This window comes from Oryctolagus cuniculus, chromosome 8 (genome assembly GCF_051225735.1).
Source record: "Oryctolagus cuniculus isolate XC-2025 breed Fujian yellow rabbit chromosome 8, ASM5122573v1, whole genome shotgun sequence".
NCBI classification, from domain to species: domain Eukaryota; kingdom Metazoa; phylum Chordata; class Mammalia; order Lagomorpha; family Leporidae; genus Oryctolagus; species Oryctolagus cuniculus.
Genome location: NC_142874.1, coordinates 121,743,255 through 121,764,490, shown reverse-complemented (window position 1 = coordinate 121,764,490; position 21,236 = coordinate 121,743,255). Strand labels below are relative to the sequence as shown.

Genomic DNA, 21,236 nt, shown 5'->3' with positions numbered 1-21,236 from the left:
AGGAATTAATTATTTTGCAACTTAGGGAAAAGCATCTCTGAACACTACGCAACTTGAGAAGATTATTTGCTATATTCCAAAAAGGAGTGAATTTTCAAGGTCTCTTTTTTTGTTTTTTTTTTTTTTTTTTTCCACCCCAAATAGGTCTGTGTCCTTGAACATAAAATACAGATAACCCCTGTGGTGTTAATTATTTACACATCATCCCATTTTCAACCTAAGGAAATAAAGTAACGGATGTATCAGCAGAAGGTTACTAGTTAACAGGCATCACCTGAAAAGAGTATAAAAGGCTTTCAACCATGGTCTTCGATATTCTTCTCCCAGCACTACCAAGAACGAAATAACTGGAAGAAATGAAGTGGGTAGTATCAATTTTTTTATTACTACTAAATTTTACAGAATCCAAAACACTGCACAGCAATGCATATGGAATAGGTGAGGTATTTTATATTTTTCTTTTCTATGCATCACGATTCTTAGATTTGCATTTATTCATTTATACTGAATTCATTTTCTTTTCACTATATTTCTTGTTCCACACAGGAAAATATGTTTAACAAGTGCAGATATATAAACCAAAGACTAACCTGTAACCTTATCAGAGGTTTACAAAAATCATAACAGTGCTTAACACGATCAATGAGTGGTTCATATGTTCTATGTTGATTTTTTGTATGTTATTTATTCAGTGGGAAAAATGTGGGTGTGTGTATTTGTGTGTATATACCAGGTCATGTAATCCTGGCTTCTTTACAAATAAAGCATCTTTATAATGGTAAAATAACTAATATTTTGTTCTTAATTAAGGGAAACATATCATTATTTTTCTGAAGAAGTACTGGGACTGAGGTACAAATGGCTAACTATGATGCAATTATGTCCAAAAGGATGATGGAAACATATTTTAACCATTTAATTTTTAAGGCAATTACAGTATCATAGTTCAGGGGAAAGCAAACACTTGGAGATGAAATCTGGACTTTAGTTCCAGGCCTACTATAAATTATTCATGTTAGCTTCATCTTTTAGGTTTCCTAGTTTCCTGTCTTCTTCATTCTAAAATGCTATTGCTTTAACTTAAATACAAATATTTCCATGTGGCAATGTTTCCTGGATGCAGCTGAAAACACTGTTTTTCTCATGAAGTTCGCTTTTCTTTTCAGATTCCATACTGGATTCTTCAAAATGTTCTGCAGGAATGAATTTAGTTGACCTGTAAGTTTTATATAAATGCACTTTAAAGAAACAAAGCAATGAAAATATTAGTAGAGAGCTCAATGAAATTAGATAACCTTATACATTTTTAAAAGTATAAATGCAAATTGGAAAATTTCAAGGAAAGTTCTTTACACTGAATATCAAATTGTGTAAAACATCCTGAAAAGTTGCTCAGCACTTTAGAAATTAACATCTAGAGCCCTTGAAATTCCTTGGTACAAACCAAATTAGGTTTTGGAATATAAGTGTTAGGGTCTAATCAATGACAACCATATATGAATTCAGGGATTTTTCTCAACAATACCAATTTGATATTATACGGTTCTCTATTCTGTAGACTACTTAATTCAACATAATATTTAAATCTTTGTCACAATCATAGGAGGAAAACTATTCTGTTTGCTGTTATTTGTGGAGAGTCTGTCTTTCTCTAAGTGTCTTTCCACATGTTTACAATGTCTAGGAAGCAATTTCAAGCAGAGTGCTGCTGCTGCTGCTGCTGCTAGCACACAGAAGCCTACACAAGCTCTGCTTGGAGTCAGTTTCTTAAGTATAGCATGGTAGTCTTGGGTTAGGCCTTGCTCATGCTGGGCATAGACAAAGGCAGAGGTCTAATGACCAATGCTATACTTAAATTTCAACGAAACTGTGAAGGCTATGGATGCCCCCATTGCAGATGCATTGAAATGAATGGGTAACTGTAAAAAGGAGAAACCGCTCTTCTGAGAAATCCATTTAATTTTGACTTATAATAGCTATATGTATATTTATGAAGGATGAAGATGAGGAAAAGACTGAAATTTCTTTCCAGATGACTCAAATACTAGTAATTTCACACACATTTTCATGAAGGTTGCCCTCTAACAGCTTACAACATACAGAAAACAAACAAACAAACAAAAAACCAAATACACTTGAGGAATATAGACAGCAAATATCTGGTCCTTAAGTATTAAGTGCTTTTTTTTTTTTTTTTTTCAGAGCCACCATATTTGTGACCCAGTTTGCGCAAGAAGCCACTTATGAGGAAATAAGCAAAATGGTGAGAGATGTGTTGACCATAATTGAGAAACCCACTGTCAGAGACCAGTCTTCAGGGTGTTTAGAAAATCAGGTGAGTGAATCATAATGAACAGGCATTGTGTATCTGAGCAAAATTTAATATGTAGAGGACAGGATGCAGGGAAGGCATGAAAAATGTACTTTATGTTTGAAGAGTTGGATCAAAAAAGGATTAGATTAATTCCGAATTGCAGTAGAAGGTGAGGAAGCAGTGACGGGCATTGTAAAGAGACATAAGAAGTATGATGACTAAGAACTAAGTTCTGAAATAGGATGACCAATGTGACCATGGGCGTATTACTTAACTCCTTTGAGCTTCTTTTCTTGTTTATAACACAAGGGATAGTAATAGCTTCTGTCTCAGAGTTGTCATGGAAACTGAAATTATACTAGTAGTAGTAGTTAATTTTCATTAAAAACACAATGTGACCAACATTGTTTTAGGGAACGTTACACACATACACATTGATAATTAAAATCTTTTATGGCACACAGGAGGGCACAGATGGGTCAAAATGGTTGTCCAGTGAGACAAGAGGCCCTGGCTGAAGCTTACCAGGAGAATATTGGTTTTGCTTATAAATATTAATTTATTAAATCCTCCCAATAATCCTAGGCAGTAGAGGTTAATCTTCTAGTTGAGAAAGCTGAGGCCAGAGATGTTGAGTAACTTTTTTAAAGGAACCATCAAATGGTAGAAAAAAGATTTCAGTTGAGCCACCTGGCTTCAGACCTAACATCTTTAGTAGCACATTATATTGAACCCAATGTTACTGTGACTGTGAGGTAGGTAGCACCAGGTTGGTATTGTCAGATTTAGCAAACAATTAATAACAACAATACATAATACTTAGTTCAATTAGAATTTTGGATGAGCAATTCTTATTTTAGTATTAGAATGTCTCAATGTAAAAGCTCAATAAATAATAATATTGCTGATTGCATCTCAATATAAAAAAACCCAACTTTATAGTGATTAGAGAAAGCCAGTTAGGGAACAAGGTGCCCGAATTTCCTCTGTTGCAGTGGGGTCGATGAAGCAGCCAAAAGGGAATGTGAATAGAATACTGTAAAGTAGCTGCCCCTTAAAATAAAGTGCTTCCCAACTCTGAAACTGGTGATGCAATAAAAATCCCTGTGTTGAATCTGTTACTTTTGGCTTGTCCTGATAATCTGGTCAAGAACATGTAGACATTCTGCAGAACACACATCCTAAAGCAACTTATGCAAAAGACATTCCCGTTGCAACTTTATGTTCAATTCATGTTCCTGGTGGTGATACAGATTGGCGATTTATCATTGTAAACTTAAAGGCTTTTTGGAAGTGTGAATTGAGAACTAGGAGCCTTATTTAGCATTGCTAAGATTCTTTAAATATTAGCAGTTACAAAAAACCAAATGAAAAGTTTCCTGAGATCAACGGAATACATGTGTTCCTCGAAGGCTTTATTCAGAAAGTTGGTCTCATCACCTGATTTTGGCAGAATTAAGGCACCTAACAAGGATGCATGTACATCTGAAAACATTTTAGCTAAGTCGCCATCTGACTAATGACTTGCATCTGTTTTCTCTTCCATTTAAAAATCATTTTTATATTTAACTGAAAATAATATCCAATTTTAGATTTCTGTCTTGTCATAAGAATATCAAATTAAATGAGTATCTATATCTTAAATGTGGTTCATTGAAAAAAAGGAAAACTTGGCCGGCGCCGTGGCTCACTAGGCTAATCCTCCACCTGCGGCGCCGGCACACCGGGTTCTAGTCCCGGTTGCTCCTCTTCCAGTCCAGCTCTCTGCTGTGGCCCAGGAAGGCAGTGGAGGATGGCCCAAGTGCTTGGGCCCTGCACCCGCATGGGAGACCAGGAGGAAGCACCTGGCTCCTGGCTTCGGATCGGTGCAGTGCACTGGCCATAGCGGCCATTGGAGGGTGAACCAATGGAAAAGGAAGACCTTTTTCTCTGTCTCTCTCTATCTAACTCTGCCTGTCAAAAAAGAAAAAAAAAAAGAAAACTTATTTCCTGGGGCCAAATGATTTATAACAAAAAAGAGAAAAATAAAATAATTCAAAGTGGAGGAGAGGGAGAAGGGATAAAATATCATATGGTCTTTTTTACTTAAAAATAAAACAGTTTTGTCTGATGTTCCTGTGAAGGGCTTAGGGCTGGGAACTGAAATTCTCTTTTCCCTAAGGCAGCAGTGCAAGCTGGCTCATCAGCCTGAAAGTAAATGTGTTAGAATCTATGTGGGGCATTTTCATAGTCTATAGTTCTGATGTTGGATATTAGAAACACATTGTGTGTTTTCTAGAATCTTTAAGTACAGTTAGCCATCTTTCATCAGAAAACTAAATCATTCCTCTAGCTCCCTGCCTTTCTGGAAGAAATCTGCCACGAGACGGAGATTTCTGAGAAGTGCGGCCTCGCCGAGTGCTGCCGCCAGGGCGGAGACGACAGACACCGCTGCTTCCTCGCTCACAAGAAGGCCGCGCACGCTTCCATTCCACCCTTTCAAGTTCCGGAGCCTGTCTCGGGATGTAAAGCGTATGAGGAAAACAGGGAGGCGTTCATGAACAGGTCAGGATCTGACCAAGCAGAACTCAGCATTTCTGTTGAATTTACAGATCTACTCCAAAGTATGGAGAAGCAGAAGTAATTTTTGATATTGTGTCTGCTGGGGTCACCAACAAGGAAATTAGAGGAAGCACTCTCAGTATAACTTTTATTTCTACAGCATTCCAGGTTTCATACAGACCACCTAGCCAACCGCCAGCTGTTCCTCAGTTTCTTGAGATGCACCTGTTTTCTTTTTTCTAATCTCTCAATTTCACCAAACTTAAGTAGTTATTAGCAGCACACAAAAGAACTAATTCTGAAGTCAAATATTGACTTATTTTCTTGGATTTGCCAAATTTCCTGCAAAGGAGAACGGTTGGAGGGATGGGCATCAGGCCTAGCTGTCATGCTACCTGTGTTCCTCTTGGGAAGACCTGGGTTTGATACTCAGCTTGACCCCTGCCTCCAGCTCCCTGCTGAGCAGACCCTGGGAAGCAGCTGTGCTGACTCAGGGGACTGGATTTCTGCCACTGATGCGGGAGACTTGATTATGTTCTTTGCTCCTGGCTTTTCCCAGGCCCAGCCCTAGTCACTGTGGGCAATTGGTGATGGAAATGTGGATAGGCTCTCTCTCTTTTTCTTTCTCTCTCTCTCTGTCTATTAAATAAACTAAAAAATTAAAAGGATTGGCAATCCAGACATAAACATGGCTAAGACTGAGCAGTTAAGATATTGCAGGACATGTGTGTTTGGCACCAGGATTGGATTAATGCTCACAAACAACTTTGAAGTCCTCTTCCCACTGCCTCTTCATTCTTCTCTTCCCATTCTGTTGAAGAGGAAATTGAGGCTTAGGAGGTGTGACACTGATAGGACACCTGAACCCAGGTTCTCTGTCAAAGAAGTCTCCTCGAATTCTTCTTGCTTTCCGTCTTCCATGTCACTGCTCACTTCAGAAATGGAAGCTCTGCCCTCAGAATTTGGCTGCTACAGAGATTGTCAAGGTGGATAGCTCATTCTGCACCACCTGGGAGCCAAGTGTCTACCTTTCTACTTTTCTTAGCAGAGGTCTGGCTTTTCTGGTCTCTGAAACATGTCTTAGTAGACTTGGGTTTTAAAAATTGTATTTATCTATTTAAGAGAGAGAGAGAGAGAGCGAGCGAGCATAAGCAAGCGCGATGTGAGCTCCCATCCTCTAGGTCATGCTCCACAAGCCCACAATAACTGGGGAGAGGAAGGTGGAGGGGAATCTGGGAGTCGGGATCTCCGTCCAGGTCTCCCACACCATCACTGCTGCCTCCTAGCATCTCCGAATAGTCAAGAAGCTAAAGTCCACAGCTAGTATTGAACCCAGATACTCTGAAGTGGGATGGGGGCATCTTAACCACCTGGGTAATTGTCTTCCCCAGGGTAGGCTTCTTGAAGTGAAGACTTTAATAAAAATTATAGTCAGCATTTCTGCTATTTTATTCTCTTGCTAGAATCTGATTTTATCTGCCATATTTTTTTCCCAAGAACTTCAGTGAAGAAAACTTTTGAAAGCATGTTGAAAAAAAAAATAAGACTGCTTTCTCCTTAGGAAAACAGTAAAGAAAAAGCCAAATGCATTTTGTTTCTGCTGTCACCTGAATTTTCAAATACCAGAGTGCTGTTCCAAGCATCAGTAGTACTACTTTTGGATGTTGCTCAATGTTCTTGCTCTATTTCAATTCACAGATACATCTATGAGATATCAAGAAGGCACCCTTTCCTGTATGCACCGACAATTCTCTCTCTGGCCACTCGCTATGACAAAATAATCCCACCTTGCTGTAAAGCTGAAAATGCTGTGGAATGCTTTCAAACAAAGGTACCATATTTGTGTGGATATCTGAATCCAGCCTGTGGTCTGACCATGTGACTTGTGAAAGTGAACAAAATTAAACACAGAAATATGCTTTAGTGGGCAGTGTCAATTTCAGGGTAGATGATTTTTCTGCAGTCTAGAATAATTTGCACAAAATAAATGAGATTTTGTGTTTTTTCATTCATTAATTCAGTCAATGATTTTTTTTTGTTACTAAGGAAGTGAGTTGGGTGAGATAAGGAAGGAAAGACAAGGTAAGATGATAATGTAAATGAAAGGAGTGAGAAGGAAAATTGAGGAGAAAGGAAGAGAAGAGAGATGAAAAGGTGAATGAAGGCTTAATTCATTACATAATTGTTAGAACAAATTTGAGGAGGTATGTATTCATTGTCATTAAACAAACAATGCTAGGTTTGTAGAAGAGATAGCTCTCAGTTTCAGAGAATGGGAATAATGCTGGAACAATTAATTACTTGCCACCAGAAGTCTTATGACATAAATTTTCTAAGAATTCTAACTTTTCAGGTGGTGATGTTATCTTACTGTTTTGTAACTGAGCAGACATTTAAGAAATTAGTGGGAGTGGAGGACAGGTGAGGAGGCAGGTGTTTGGTGGAGCAATTAAGATGCTCTTCGGGACGTCTGCATGTCAAATCTATGTGCCTGGACTTGAGTCCCAGCTCCGCTTCTACTTCTAACTTCCTCCTATGCATGCCCTGGGAGTCAGCAGGGGATGGTTCAAGTACTTGGATCCCTGCCATCCACCTACAAGACCTGGATAGAGTTTCCAGCTCTTGGCTTAGGCTTGCTCAGTCTGACTGTTGTGGACATTTGGAGAGAGAACCAATGGATAGAATCCCTCTCTTTCTCTTTCTCTCTCAATTGCTCCCTTACCATGACTCTGGTTTTTTTTTTTTTTTTTTTTTTTTTTTTTTTTTTTTAAGATGTGTTTATTTATTTGAAAGTCAGAGTTACACAGAGAGAGGAGAGGGAGAGGGAGGGGGAGGGGGAGGGGGAGGGGGAGGGGAAGGGGGAGAGGGCGAGGGCGAGGGCGAGGGCGAGGGCGAGGGCGAGGGCGAGGGCGAGGGTGAGGGCGAGGGTGAGGGAGAGGGAGAGATCTTCTATTAACTGGTTCACTCCTCAAATGGCCACAACAGCTGGAGCTGTGCCGATCTGAAGCCAGGAGCCAGGAGCTTCCTCTGGGTCTCTCACGTGGGTACAGGGGCCCAAGAACTTGGGCCATCCTCTACTGCTTTCTCAGGCCATAGCAGAGAGCTGGATTGGAAGTGGAGCAGACGGGACTCGAACCAGTGCCCATATGGGATGCCGACACTTCAGGCCAAGGGCATTAACCCGCTGCACCACAGTGCCGACCCCAGACTCTGCTTTTCAAATAAATATAAGTAAAACTTAAAAAAACAAAAAACTTATCAGGATTCAATCAGTTTTAAAGCTGTTTAAAAGTACTTGTTTATTCATGATCCACAATATGAAAGTTATAATATTCTTATTCCAATATATCTTCAATAAGTCTATCTGGCCATAGATACAAAGAAACTCATCTAAAAGAAAGAATGAATGAATGAATTATGTTCTGAAAGCATGTGTGATATTTACAGTTTTTAGTTGAAGGTTGTTTATGGAATCTCATATTTCAGCTGTATCTGTTGTTTTTATAATGATTAAAGCTTGTAAAAGAAAATACATACTTCCTGACATCTTGTTTCCTCTCCATCTAGGCAGCACCAATTACAAAAGAATTAAGAGAAGTCAGCTTGCTAAATCAACATGTTTGTTCAGTAATGAGAAATTTTTCACCCCTCACCTTCCAAGCTATGTAAGTTTGAGCTTTCTGTTTGGGAAAGAAGTGAGATCTACAGTGCTGCCATTTTGAATTTGGGTCCTTTTGTCTCATTGTTGCTGTTACTCAGAATGAAAGTTTCTTCTATGGGTGCTGATATGTATAGAATCAAGCCCTTTTCAGCCTGGAGGGAGGCTAACAGATTTGTCTGCAGTATAAATCTTACTCAAGCCTAGCTGAGCTAATACTTGGAGAGTGTGTTAAGGCTTATACTGTTTGTTTATTTTGCCAGACACTCTTCAAATTCTGGCTTGCAGTCAAATTATACCTCAGCATTAGCCCATATGTCTTTATCTGCTCTACAAAGATCGATCTTCATTGAATATCATTGAAAATTTCTGGCTTACCAGACATTCTTTGTGTTAGTTGTGCTTCTGGATCTGCTGTGAGGCCCATATGTCAATTGTTGGTTACTATGAAAATATTCCTTTGAGTTAATAATATTGAAATCTAGTGTTAGGAACAAAGACCATCTGAAAGTATATAACTATTTTAAAGTTCTCTTCAACTCTTTTATGATGAAACATTCCTGGTATAGGAAAACAACTGAGCTGATAAAAATTGAAGTGCAGAAAGTATATGCATTCAGAGTTTATTTACTTGTTTGTTCTCCTATTTGTTAAGTTATATATTAAAAAGAATGTACACAGTGCAGGCCACATTAAAGTTTTTAGTCATGGGGTTAGTTCCAAAGATGGATTTAAATTTCTTCTTGGAAAAGGTCAGATTTGTCCTTTAACCACTCTCCAACTCTATTAGAAATTTAAAGATTAATTCATGAACTACTTTTAAAATTAAGATATTACTGTAGTGAGCTTATCATATGGTATCCATAAGTGATTAAAATGCTGGAATCTATAAAGAAAATCCATCTTTATCAATAACAGCAACAATACATTTATTATAGAGAGTAGTCTCTTCACACAGAAAGTACTTAACATTTAATAAATAAGATACACAGAATTCATATTTTTTTTCTTCTTCCCCTTTTGGCCACCTTGTATGTCTCTGCATGATGGCATGTCTGGAATGCTCAGTCTACTCTTCTTTCTTCTTCCACTTCATTGATGTGCACATATGCACCCCTTCCTTGGAGTCTCAGAAACATTTTTTCTTTCAAGAGAACAATGATTGCTATTCCCATGGAATTGTTTATCCTTTTAAATATTTGCATCCACTCACTCTAGTTATCTCAAATGCACTGCATCAGGTGTGAGCAGCAAAAGGATAGAATCCATCTCATCCCAGGCAGGTTTTAGGAGAATTAAATGAGTTGCAAATCATTTGGGAGACAGAGTCACAGTTTACAGAGCTAAGGCTGTGAAAGACTAGGCAGGGATTGACAAGACTTAAAAACACTTTGTCTTGTCTTTATGATCAAGGACATTTCAGTTCTCCTCGGAGCTCTAAGTTCACATCCTCTACAAATGCCATTTTGTTTGATAATCACCATTGATTTCTATTTCCTTTCTATACCCCAGAACTGTTGTTAAAATGAGTCAGAAGCTTCCCAAGGCGAATTTCACTGAAATTCAGAAACTGGTCCTGGATGTGGCCCACACGCACAAGGAGTGCTGTCAGGGCAACGTGCTGGAGTGCCTGCAGGACGGGGTAAGGAGTCATGCTTCCTTCTGCTTGCTCTTTCTGTGTGTCTCATTCTACAAAAGAGAAGGCTCTCTGAGCTGTCACAGGGTCTGGTAATTAGGCAACCAAGTGGAATTGCAAACTTTTTTTGGAAAAAGATTATTTATTTATTTGAAAGGCAAAGTTAGAGAGAGAGAGAGGGAGAGAGACAGAGACAGAGAGAGACAGAGATATCTTTCAGCCACTGGTTCACCCTGCAAATGGCCACAATGGTCATGGCTAGGCCAGCATGAAGCCAGGAGCCAAGAGCCTCATTAGGGTCTTGTAAAGGGATAGCAGAGATCCAAGCACTTGGGCCATCCTCTTCTGCCTTCCCAGGCACGTTAGAAAGGAGCTGGATTGAAAGCAGAGCAGGCAGGACCTGAATTTGTACCCATATGAGATGCCGGTAGCAATTAAACTCTCTGGGCCAGAATACCAGATCTTCAATTCTCACTTCTAAAGAAGACAGTAACATTTCAGGAAGTTTCCACATAGAGTTTGGGGGGTCAGACTCTGCTTTTAAAAAAAGTTATTTTTATTTGCTTGAAAGATAGAGCAACAAAGAGGGAGGGAAAGACTGAGGGACAGAAATCTTCCATCAGCTGGTGTATTTCCTAAATACTTGCACTAGCCAGGGCTGGTCCATGCTGAATCCATGGGCCTAAAACTCCCATTCTGGGTCTGCCACGTGGGTTGTAAGAACCCATGTAACTGAGCTATCATCCACTGCCTCCTAGGTACACTTGTAGGAAGCTGGACCAGAAGTGCAGGTGGTCTCCATCCCAGGCACTTTGATATGGGTTGTGGGTGACTCAAGTGGTGCTTCAACCCGCTGCAGTACAGCTGTTGCCCTCAGACTCTTTTAAATGTATTTGGTCTTTCCATCCTTTAAGTTGATGAATATATATTGAGTAATTCCTGTCTGCTAGCCACAGTGAGGAACACTTGTTGTGGATGCATAGCTGACCTCAAGGAATTTATGGTCTGAGAGGAGAGGTACAACAGTAATCTCCTTAGGCTTAGGGACTATGCTTTGTTGATGGCTATCTCTATGGGACAATGCCTAGCTCATGGAAGGCACTCTGTTATAGTTTGCGGAATGAACAAGTTCAACAAAATAACAAAAGAAACTGTCCTACAAGGTAAAAAGCAGCCATGCCAAAGAGAAGTGTCAATAACGAGCTCTGGGAAAATTGGGAAAATAGAACACCCCCCACCCCAGTCATGGATTCCTGGAGTGTGCCACGTCAGTAGCCATGTAAGGTGTATGGCATTGTTAACTTGGGACTAGTCCTATACTTCCTAGGTATTTCACAAGATGCCTGACTGCCTCCAAATACTCCTTCTCTGGTGCCCTGTGGCACACCTTCCTTTCCAAGGAGACTGCTCTGATCCTCAAATGGCTTGAAAACCAAAAGGTGGAAAATGAAGATAAAGTGTTCTTTTCTCAATTCAGTCCAGTCTTGCGCAACTTGGCTGAGATCACCTTGTAAGTCAGCAAGAATTAGGGGCTGTAGGGAAGGCCTAAGAGAGACAATCCCTGAGCAAGCAGGAAGCCCAGAGTGGGGGAGTGGGGAAGATGCACCACAAACAGACTGCCCGACTGACTGGCCTTACAGCTTCACTAATTTTCCATTCTAAAAGAGTTTGCCTGCATATTAGGGATGTCAGCAAGACTTGCTTTGCTTTTTTTTCTTAGGGCAGTTTCCTCAGTCTTTAATTGGGAATTTTACTGATTTTCATAGTTATTTTTAGAACGAGTTTTAAAACAACAATACGGAGCTATAACCACTTCTTCCTTTAAAGTGGAAAAGTTGACTTCTCTGTGATATGTGGTTAGGTTTTAATAGCTGAATAATGGGTTCTGGTTTCTCTGCTCAGAATGTACACATTTTCAATCTCATGACTTGCGTCTGCAACCTCTACTTGTTGCTGGCTCTCACCAGCACTGCTAATTCATTATCTATACACTGCCCTCTGGAGGTCATCATTGGACACTGCAGTTTGCCTTTTTTTTTAGATTTATTTTTATTTATTTATTTATTTATTTATTCTTTAACTTTTATTTAATGAATATAAATTTCCAAAGTACAGCTTATGGATTACAATGGCTTCCCCCCCATAACATCCCTCCCACCCGCAACCCTCCCCTTTCCCACTCCCTCTCCCCTTCCATTCACATCATGATTCATTTTCGATTCTCTTTATATACAGAAGATCAGTTTAGCATACATTAAGTAAAGATTTCAACAGTTTGCTCCCACAAAGAAATATAAAGTGAAAAATACTGTTTGAGTACTAGTTATAGCATTAAATCTCAATGTATTTTTATTTATTTAAAAGGCAGAGTTATAGGGAGAGGAGGATAGACAGAGACAGAGACCTTCCATTAGTTGGTTCACTCCCCAAATGGCCGCAATGGTGGGTGCTGGGCCATGCAAGCCAGGAGTCTGGACCTTCTGTCTTTTCAGCCTCCCACGTGGGTGCAGGTGCCTAAGTACTTGAGCCATCTTCCACTGCTTTCCAAGATGCATTAACAAAGAGCTGGACTGGAAGTGGAGCAACAGGGTCTGAAGTCAGCTCCTTGCATCGCAGGTGGAAATTTAACCTGCTACACCTCAAACTGCTACACCTCAAGCTGCAGCTGCAGTTTGTTCTGATAAACGTGGAGCTGCAAATTTGCTCTCTCCGTGTCATGGCAACCACGGCAAATCTCTAGTAGCATATTTGAACACTAATAGGAAGATAGACAGCAACGTGCATGCAGTTGAAGAGTGCATGTGCTTTTTTTTTTTTTTTAAAAGGTTCCTATTAAAATAAATTAGTAGAGTTTAGTTGATAGCTATGGAAAAATTTAACCAATTAGGAAATTGAAGTGAGCAAAAGCAAGATGGGGGGGGGGGGACTAAAATGAAAGACCAAGGTAAAACGTCTTCTTCCTTCCTTTCTTCTTTCCTTTCTCTTTCCCTTTCTCTCTCTCTTTCCTTCACTTTTCCTCCCTCTATGACTCCTTCCACTCCCTTCTCCCTGCCTTTTTTTTTTTTTTTCCCTAGAACTGGACCTAAAGTTCTACATGAAAGGGAAAAAACCCTTTGAAATGTATGCTTCCTTTATCCCGTTACAGGAAAGAATTATGTCCTACATATGTTCTCAACAACACATTTTACCAAGCACAATAGCAGAATGCTGCAAATTGCCCATCCTTGAACTTGGTCACTGTATAATTCATGCAGAAAACGACGACAAGCCTGAAGGTCTATCTCCACATCTACACAGGTTTTTAGGAGATAGAGATTTCAACCAATTTTCTTCACAGCAAAAAAACATCTTTTTGGCAAGGTAATGTTCTGTAACGGTATGTTCACACAAGGAAAGACTGTCACGTGGCTGACAGCTTCATGTGGTTGAACTGGATTTTGAGCTCAGTATGTTTATGTGAGAATGTTTGGCTAGAATGTTCTGAGCCGAAATAGATTTAAGCTGATGACTCAGGAATGGAAAATGGGTTCTGTCTTATCATGGTGAGGTATTCACCAACGCTATTGTGAGCTGGCTTGTGTATGAAGCTGTGTTTCATTCTATATCAATTCCTCTGGAATCAGAAGCACTGTCATCCTGTGAGCACTGTCATCATCCAGAGGCCACCACTAGACTTACAGATAGGACGTGGATATTTTTGTAAAAAGAAGGGCTCATGATTAAGAAAGTGTTCTTTTGCTATCCCATGTTAAAATTATTTTCCAAAATTATAGCTCAATATATAATGTTAGACAGGAGGTCTTTTATTAGAACAGTTTCACTATTTATTGAATACATACTTTTTTTTCAAAGAATATCAAAGTATACTTAAAGACATTTACTTGTAGCATGTTGTAATGTAATTGGTAGTTTCTATTTGCCTTTAAGGGAAGCAATTAGTCAAGTTAATATATTTTTCTTTATTGCACATACGTATCCATGGACACTATTAACGGAGGAGTTTGTGCAGCTCTTATGACATTATACTTAATAATTTCCAAGGGTCTTTCTAAATTTATGAGTCTGATTCTAATGCAATAATGAAAATAATGGTCCAATTTTCTTTTTAATATTCTTTGAGGATATTACTCTATTGTTGCATTAAAATTAGACATTCAGACATTGTTTACACTGCTAAATGAAATTATACAAACCAGAACAAAGTTCAGGTTTCAGAGACACATTATCAATTTAATGGTGGCAGAACTATAAACAACTGGTTTCTATAACCTGGGAATACAATTAGTAAATTCAAGAATTATCTTTAGGTATATATCCATGCACCTCTCAAGCTAATTGTTTAATGCAGGCAGTTCTTCAATTGCAAAGGATCTCACAGTAGACTTTTTCTTAGCTGAGAAAGATCTTTTCTGAGACAGAGACTTGTATGTTTTCCTTGATTCAGAGTTTGTTTGTGGTATCAGCTGTCCAGAGAGACTTTTCTTAACTGGTGGCCCCACCCTTTCAGGTGTCACCCTTTTCCCTCTCTTCCATCATTCTTTCTTGCCTTTCATTGATTTATTACTCCCTGAAATAGATGACCTATTTTATACGTGCTGTGTCTGCCTCCCTACAATGTTTGCATTCCCGAGGAAAGGTGTTCTATCTTGGCGCATCATTGACTCTTCACGGCATAAAGTAAGGCTGGCATAGAGTAGGCACTAAAACATATTTTTTGAAGGAATGAATGCGAAGTCCACAGTTGAAAAGGCAAAGTAAGGTAAAAAGAAGAAAATACCATTTTACAGGACAATTTGAGGATTATAATTTGTATTAATACTTTTACCACCCATATATATTGTATTTTATAGGAATGTTAGAGAAGTAATGACTTAATTTTTGTCTCAGGTTCCTAACATGATAATTCCTTCACATATTTCAGTTTTGTTTATGAGTATTCAAGAAGACATCCTGAACTTCCTGTCACAGTAATTCTACGAATTACTAAAGGTTACCAAGAATTATTGGAGAAATGTTTCCAGACTGGAAATCCTCTTGAATGTCAGGATAAAGGGGTAAGTTGCTCCAGAATTTTAGGCAGACTCTGAAGATTGGTTAAAATCATCCATTAAAAATATTGTTTGCTTGAAAACTTCCAGTTATTAAATAGTAGTTAGCTATTCATATCTATTAATTAATTACCTAGCTATTGAGTACTTATTAACAAGTAGTCTTATTTTAGAAATGTATGTTAAACAAAAAATTCTTTGATGTACAGAACAGAGATAACATTCATTTTTGGACAGTTCCAGAAAAGTAAGAGATTTGTACAGACAGAACTGTAACCTTTTATTCAAACATTGTGTTCTGCCATCAAATCATTTTGTGATTCACAAACTTTTAAAATCCATCTTTCCAAACTCAATTTGTTTCATTCATACTTTACCATCTTTAATATCTGAAGATTGGTTTCTCTAGGATTGGCTTCTTGATAGAAGAAAATACTGGTCAATTTTTAAATGAACATTCTATGTCTAGGTATAGAAACAAATGTACATAATAATGCTTATATTTTCAGGAAGAAGAATTACAGAAATACATTCAGGAGAGCCAAGCAGTGGTAAAACGAAGCTGTGACCTCTATCAGAAGTTGGGAGAGTATAACTTTCAAAATGTGTATGTTTGCGTATATTTTTAGTGATTTAAGATTATTAGTGGGAAGGGGGAAGTAAGTTTAGACTAGTGACCCATGGCTACTCTAATTTCAATCTCTGTTTCTAATTGGAAGTCAGTGTAATCTGATTACTCAGTCTCCCCCAAGAGAAGGTAGACTACAGTATTTCCCTCTTGTAGGGAGCAATTTTGCCAGGGATGGCTGAAATGTAGTCGTTCCATTAAGTCCCCTACGCTGTGCCAAGTTTCGCATAAAGATTCTGTCCCAGTATGTCATTGTTAAAACACTAAAGACTCACAGGTAAAGCAGGGAAGCTCTGAGGTCGGGAACAGGAGTCAACGTTTTGCCCAGTTTGTTTTCCCATTGTGCAATGTTGGGACAGAACAGAGAGTGACTGTTAATGCATCTGAAAAGTTGGTCCAAATACATCAGAAGAGGGTCTTTGAGAAGGTGCAAGGAACCCAGAAACTCATGGATGACTTGGTGAAAAAATGCTTGTTTCAGGTTCCTCGTTTCCTACACAAAGAAAGCTCCGCAGCTTACTTCACCCGAGCTGATAGCCTTGACCAGGAAAATGGCGGCCAAAGCAGCCATGTGCTGCCACCTCAGTGAGGACAAGCGATTGGCCTGTGCTGAGACGGCGGTGAGTGGTGGTTTGGTGCCATCCCACTTCTGTACTGTTTGACTTTAAAAAGCCTCAAAATTTCCATGAAGGGGTGATGGTAAAATCAGAGTGGCGATGGCTTTCCTGAGCTTCTTGGATTCCTTCCAGTTAGAAGGGAGCTGTGAATTCATCTTGGAATGATTGGCATGGGGCTAGGCTTCCAGTCCGAGAATCAGCTGGTTATTTCAGCAGAATCTGAAGAAGCTACACTCATAGGAAAGAGAGAATGACCAACACGTGATTTCACTCAAGATCTCCCGTGTTCAGAGTGCTTGCTTTAATGAAAAATAAAAAAAAAGAAACAGCTTCACCTTTGAGAGATTAAAAGTAGACTTTTTTTTTCTAATCAGACTTTTTTTTGCTTTTTGTAGTATAATTTTTATTAAGATGATGATAGTAGGGACAATTTGTTCCCATTGACAAGATATAAGGCACACAACTGGCTGAGTCCCACGTTTTGCATAGAAAATGACTCTCTAATTACTGATACCAATAGTGTTTAGTTCCTAATGCCACTCCTGTTACATATTTGATTGCAGGTTGAAGTTTTTTCTTGAATTTTTCCCCTTAAAGTCACAATTGCAAACAAAATTATTTATTTGCTTTTTCTCTTTTCCTCTATTGAGGCGGGGAGTCATTTGTTAGTTGGTCTTCATGGCTTGAGAATTTTCACCAGTAAGCGTGAAAGGAGAGTCTCCTGTGATTATGCATCAATGCAGTCATTTACTGGATTCTTCCCTCGGGAGGGATGTAAGGTGCCAGGAAGGTGAAATGGCTAAGAAAAGCAGGCTGTAGAGACCACCCATCTACTTTCCTGATTTGTTAGCTATGTCACATTGGGACACTTACTTAGATCACTGAGCTTGAGATTTTAATTTGACACTTGAGAATAAAAGTTGTAAGGTTGGATGTGTGCCATGAGGATGGATCCATGTAACTCATGAGGGGTAAGCCTGGCCCACACATGCACACAAAACATGTCAGCCCTCATTGCAAGCTATTATTAGGCACTTAAGAGATAGCTCTGGATTGTGCAATGGAGAACTCTAAGCTAGAAGAGCCTGACAGGCACATACCTATTGACTTGATATCTTTCCATTTAGGATCCTATATCAGCTGTATGTGTATTTGTGTGTGTGTTGTGAGGGGGAGGTATGTTATTCTTTAGAAAGTGAATCAACCTGAAAGGTAAAGCTCAACTGCACTTACTTGGACAATGCTAGACACATATGAGTTTTTGTAGGTCAGAGCAGAGTTGTTTTGCCTTTTGGAAGTAGTTATGTAACTGGAAGCACATTACAAAGAGCTCACACTACTAGCTGAAGGGACTGTCCTCAACATCACCTTTGTAAAACCTGTCACTAAATGCTGAGCTTTAGCCTAAACAAATGAGTAAACACTGGAATCTATGATATGGCAACCATGATCCTTCATAGAGAGCTAATTTTTCTGTAAGAGTAATTATAAATTGCTGGACATTGAAAAATTTTGCAACAGTTTTCTGGAACCTGAAAGACTTTGTTACTAATGCCAATTTCCTTGCTGTCTTCTTATTCTCTTCCCCAGGCTGACCTTGTTCTGGGCCAGTTATGTATCAGACATGAGGCTACGCCTGTGAATCCTGGGGTTGGCCAGTGCTGCACGTCCTCATATGCCAACAGGGCACTGTGCTTCAACAAACTGGTGCTGGATGAAACATACGTCCCTCCACCATTCTCTGCTGACAAGTTCATCTTCCACGCGGATCTATGCCAAGCTCAGGGAATAGCGCTGCAAACAATGAAGCAAGAGTAAGAGATTGTTGTTGGCTATTGTGGGGAAGATGTACATTAAAGAGTAAAATATACTTCTGCCTCAGCCCTGAATAATCTTGGGCTCCCCTGTAGAACATTATTATCCCCTCAAAGCACTCACAGTCTTATTTGGGAAGGAGGTCTGGAAACATTCACTAGCATAGACAATTTCTTGTTAGTGAAAGTAACTTTTCCTTGTAACTATTGTGATGACTTTCCTGGCTGAGAAAAAAACCCCACTTTTTTGGGGGTCTGGGAGCATTAGGGAGTGTATTTGCAGTAAGTACGGGTATTTTCCTTCCAAATACAGAACACAAACCAGTTAATCAATTTTGGCACTATTTACACTTTGAAGAGAATAACCATAATATTTCATTCAGCCATGCAGTGTGGGTGTTAAGAAATGATATGCACATCTCAATTCATTTTGAGAGAGTTCTGTAATGGTGACGGTAATGCAATTCAATGGAACTTACATTCTCTGAGCATGGTGCATTTGATGCTGCCTTGCTTTGTAAATGGCCCCCTTTCCATGGAAAATCTGTTCTTTCCTTTTCCTCCATCACTGTCGGAGGGCAGTTTCAAGGTACAGTGAGAATTCTGCCTTCTCTGGCAAGTTTGCCCTATTGCCTCTGTCAACTTTAACTCTAACATGAAAGCACTGCTGAGTAGGGCAGGCAGTGCTGCCAGGGCTCAGGGAAGGGGTGACAATTGTGGATGACAGAGTTTGGAAGTCTGAGTCTTTAAGTTTAGATAAAAACTCTTTAGAAGAAAGAGCAAGAAAGGACATGCTAGTCAACTAAGTAAAAGACCATATTTCACTATGTACGAGTATGGCAGAAGCATCATGGGGTTTCCTCTTGATTTGCATAAGTAGAGACCAGTGGAGTGCATGGTGTGTTTCCAGCCTGTTTTTCTGGTGAATGCACTAGATAAAGTGTGTGTGCAGTAAGCCCAGGGGTCGGTTGATGGAGTGAGGGTTTACGGTGAGGGTGGCTAGGGCTCTATGCATTCTCTGCTGAGAATGTTCTAGAAAAACACCATTGCAAAACCACCTTCTCTGGTGCTGTGTTTTACTTTAAATCATAGGTTTCTCATTAACCTCGTGAAGCAAAAGCCGCAAATAACGCAGGAGCAGCTTGAGGCTGTCATTGCGGATTTCTCGGGCATGCTGGAGAAGTGCTGCCACGGCCAGGAGCGGGAGGCCTGCTTTGCCCAGGAGGTGTGTGCAACTCACTTCCACTCTCAGGACACTTGGTGTGCAGGTTTTTGTTGTGAGCAATGAATACTCTTTGATCTATAATGTCAGAGAGGCTTAAATTTCATTTAGAAATGGATTGAGGGGTTCCAGGAAGTTAAAAAAATCAAATTTTCTCCTAAATATTAGGAAAATTATAATTTTTAAATATATTAAAAGAATTAGTCATTTTGATTTATTTCTTAGTAGAAAAAGCTACAAAGTAAGTATATAAATAACTGATGGTGATTTAGACAGTTTCTGGTTCAAGAAACTGTCCTCTGATTCATGAAGACATTTGGATGTAGAGAACATTAACAAATGGTAGTAGTGCTTTTTCTGCACATCTTTTAGTTTCTGATGTCTGGTGATTTATCAAGGAGGGGATAATGTGGGGTGAGGCAGGGAAGGATTTGGAGGCTGGTACAGAAAAAAAATCCCACTATTGCTATGAGGGGATTAGTGTTCCTCTCTGACTTCCACTGTCCCAGCTTATTGGCATCAAAGGTGTATTTCTTTATTTTTTTAAGTTGGTTAATCTACAAATCTGTGAATTCATCCTGGTTTGTGGAGAGTTAACGGTATGACTGGCATTCCTTTATTTGATTATTTTTTATTTGTTGTTAATTTTCAGGGTCCAAAGCTGATTTCAAAAACTCGTGCTGCTTTAGAAGTTTAAATTGCTTCAGGTAACAAAAATTCAGATAATACAGAATTTAACGTTGATTCTCCCCAAATATTAACCTATAGTGAGATAGATTCTAAGAAGTATCATTTATTTTTATAAAAATCAATGCAATTCCATAAGAGATTTTAAAAACACTGGAATGAAATTATGCCCATGGTGTTAAATTAGTGACTCAATTAATACAAAAATTTTTAAGGCATTTCAAAGAACTTATAGAATGCTATCAGATCTGCTGTATGTAATACTTCCCTATTTGAAATAAAATGGTTACCTTCTGCACCTACTCATTTAATTAACACTTAAGTATTTTTGTTCATGTTACAGGAGAAGAGAAGACAAAATTTATCTTCATTGCTTGGTGTGAACTTTTTCACTTAATTATAACTGATAATACTTTTATGAATTAAGAAAATGATGACTTTTTGTGAGATTTCCCTATGTCATTGAAATAAAGTACCTCCAAATGTTTACTTTTTCCTAGTCTGCTTATTTATGAGAACATGTAAATACTTTCTTTAAACAGTTTTGTAAGCAATATCCAGAGGCAGATTCTGTTAAAAAAAAGTATTGAGTATTGGACATTTTAAGAGATTAAAGCCATCCAGGGATGGATTTACAACACTGATGCCTAGTTAAGCACTATTTCATGCTGCACATTGTTCACAACATGACCATTTAAATATCCTAAGATATTCTGGAGATAAGAAAATAAATTCTTCCTCTATAAGATCTAGGAAAACTTCTATAAGATCTAGTAACTTTTTTCCTTAATCTTGTTCAGTTTTATTGACAAGCTTTTTTTTTTTTAATTATTTATTAATTTGAAAGGAAGAGTTACAGAGAGGCAGAGACAGAGGTATAAAGAGAGAGGTCTTTCATCTACTGGTTCACTCCCCAAATGGCTACAACAGCTGGAGCTGGGCCAATCCAAAGCCAGGAGACAGGAGCTTCTTCTGGATCTCCCAAGTGGATCCAGGGGCCCAAGCACTTGGGCCATCTTCACTGCTTTCCCAGCCCATAGCAGAGAACTGGATCAGAAATGGAGCAGCTGG

The 21,236-nt window shown here is 39.0% G+C and overlaps 1 protein-coding gene across 1 annotated transcript; it reads left to right on the top strand.

Moving 5' to 3' along the window:
• The first annotated feature begins 332 nt into the window (after positions 1 to 332).
• Positions 333 to 20,651, top strand: AFP (alpha fetoprotein). The gene is made up of 15 exons (XM_002717026.6): positions 333 to 438; positions 1,167 to 1,218; positions 2,203 to 2,335; positions 4,647 to 4,858; positions 6,554 to 6,686; positions 8,423 to 8,520; positions 10,026 to 10,155; positions 13,295 to 13,509; positions 15,071 to 15,203; positions 15,707 to 15,804; positions 16,307 to 16,445; positions 18,033 to 18,256; positions 19,349 to 19,481; positions 20,131 to 20,185; positions 20,509 to 20,651. The coding sequence occupies exons 1-14, from the start codon at positions 357 to 359 to the stop codon at positions 20,173 to 20,175; spliced, it is 1,827 nt and encodes a 608-aa protein (XP_002717072.1). The 5' UTR covers positions 333 to 356; the 3' UTR covers positions 20,176 to 20,185; positions 20,509 to 20,651.
• The last annotated feature ends 585 nt before the right edge of the window (positions 20,652 to 21,236 follow it).

Excerpts from the sequence above, each read along its gene's own strand:
- AFP (XM_002717026.6), top strand. The coding sequence starts at position 357 with ATGAAGTGGGTAGTATCAATTTTTTTATTACTACTAAATTTTACAGAA. Across the intron at positions 2,336-4,646 it reads CAGGGTGTTTAGAAAATCAG|CTCCCTGCCTTTCTGGAAGA; the intron begins GTGAGTGAATCA and ends TCATTCCTCTAG. Across the intron at positions 13,510-15,070 it reads AAAAACATCTTTTTGGCAAG|TTTTGTTTATGAGTATTCAA; the intron begins GTAATGTTCTGT and ends CACATATTTCAG.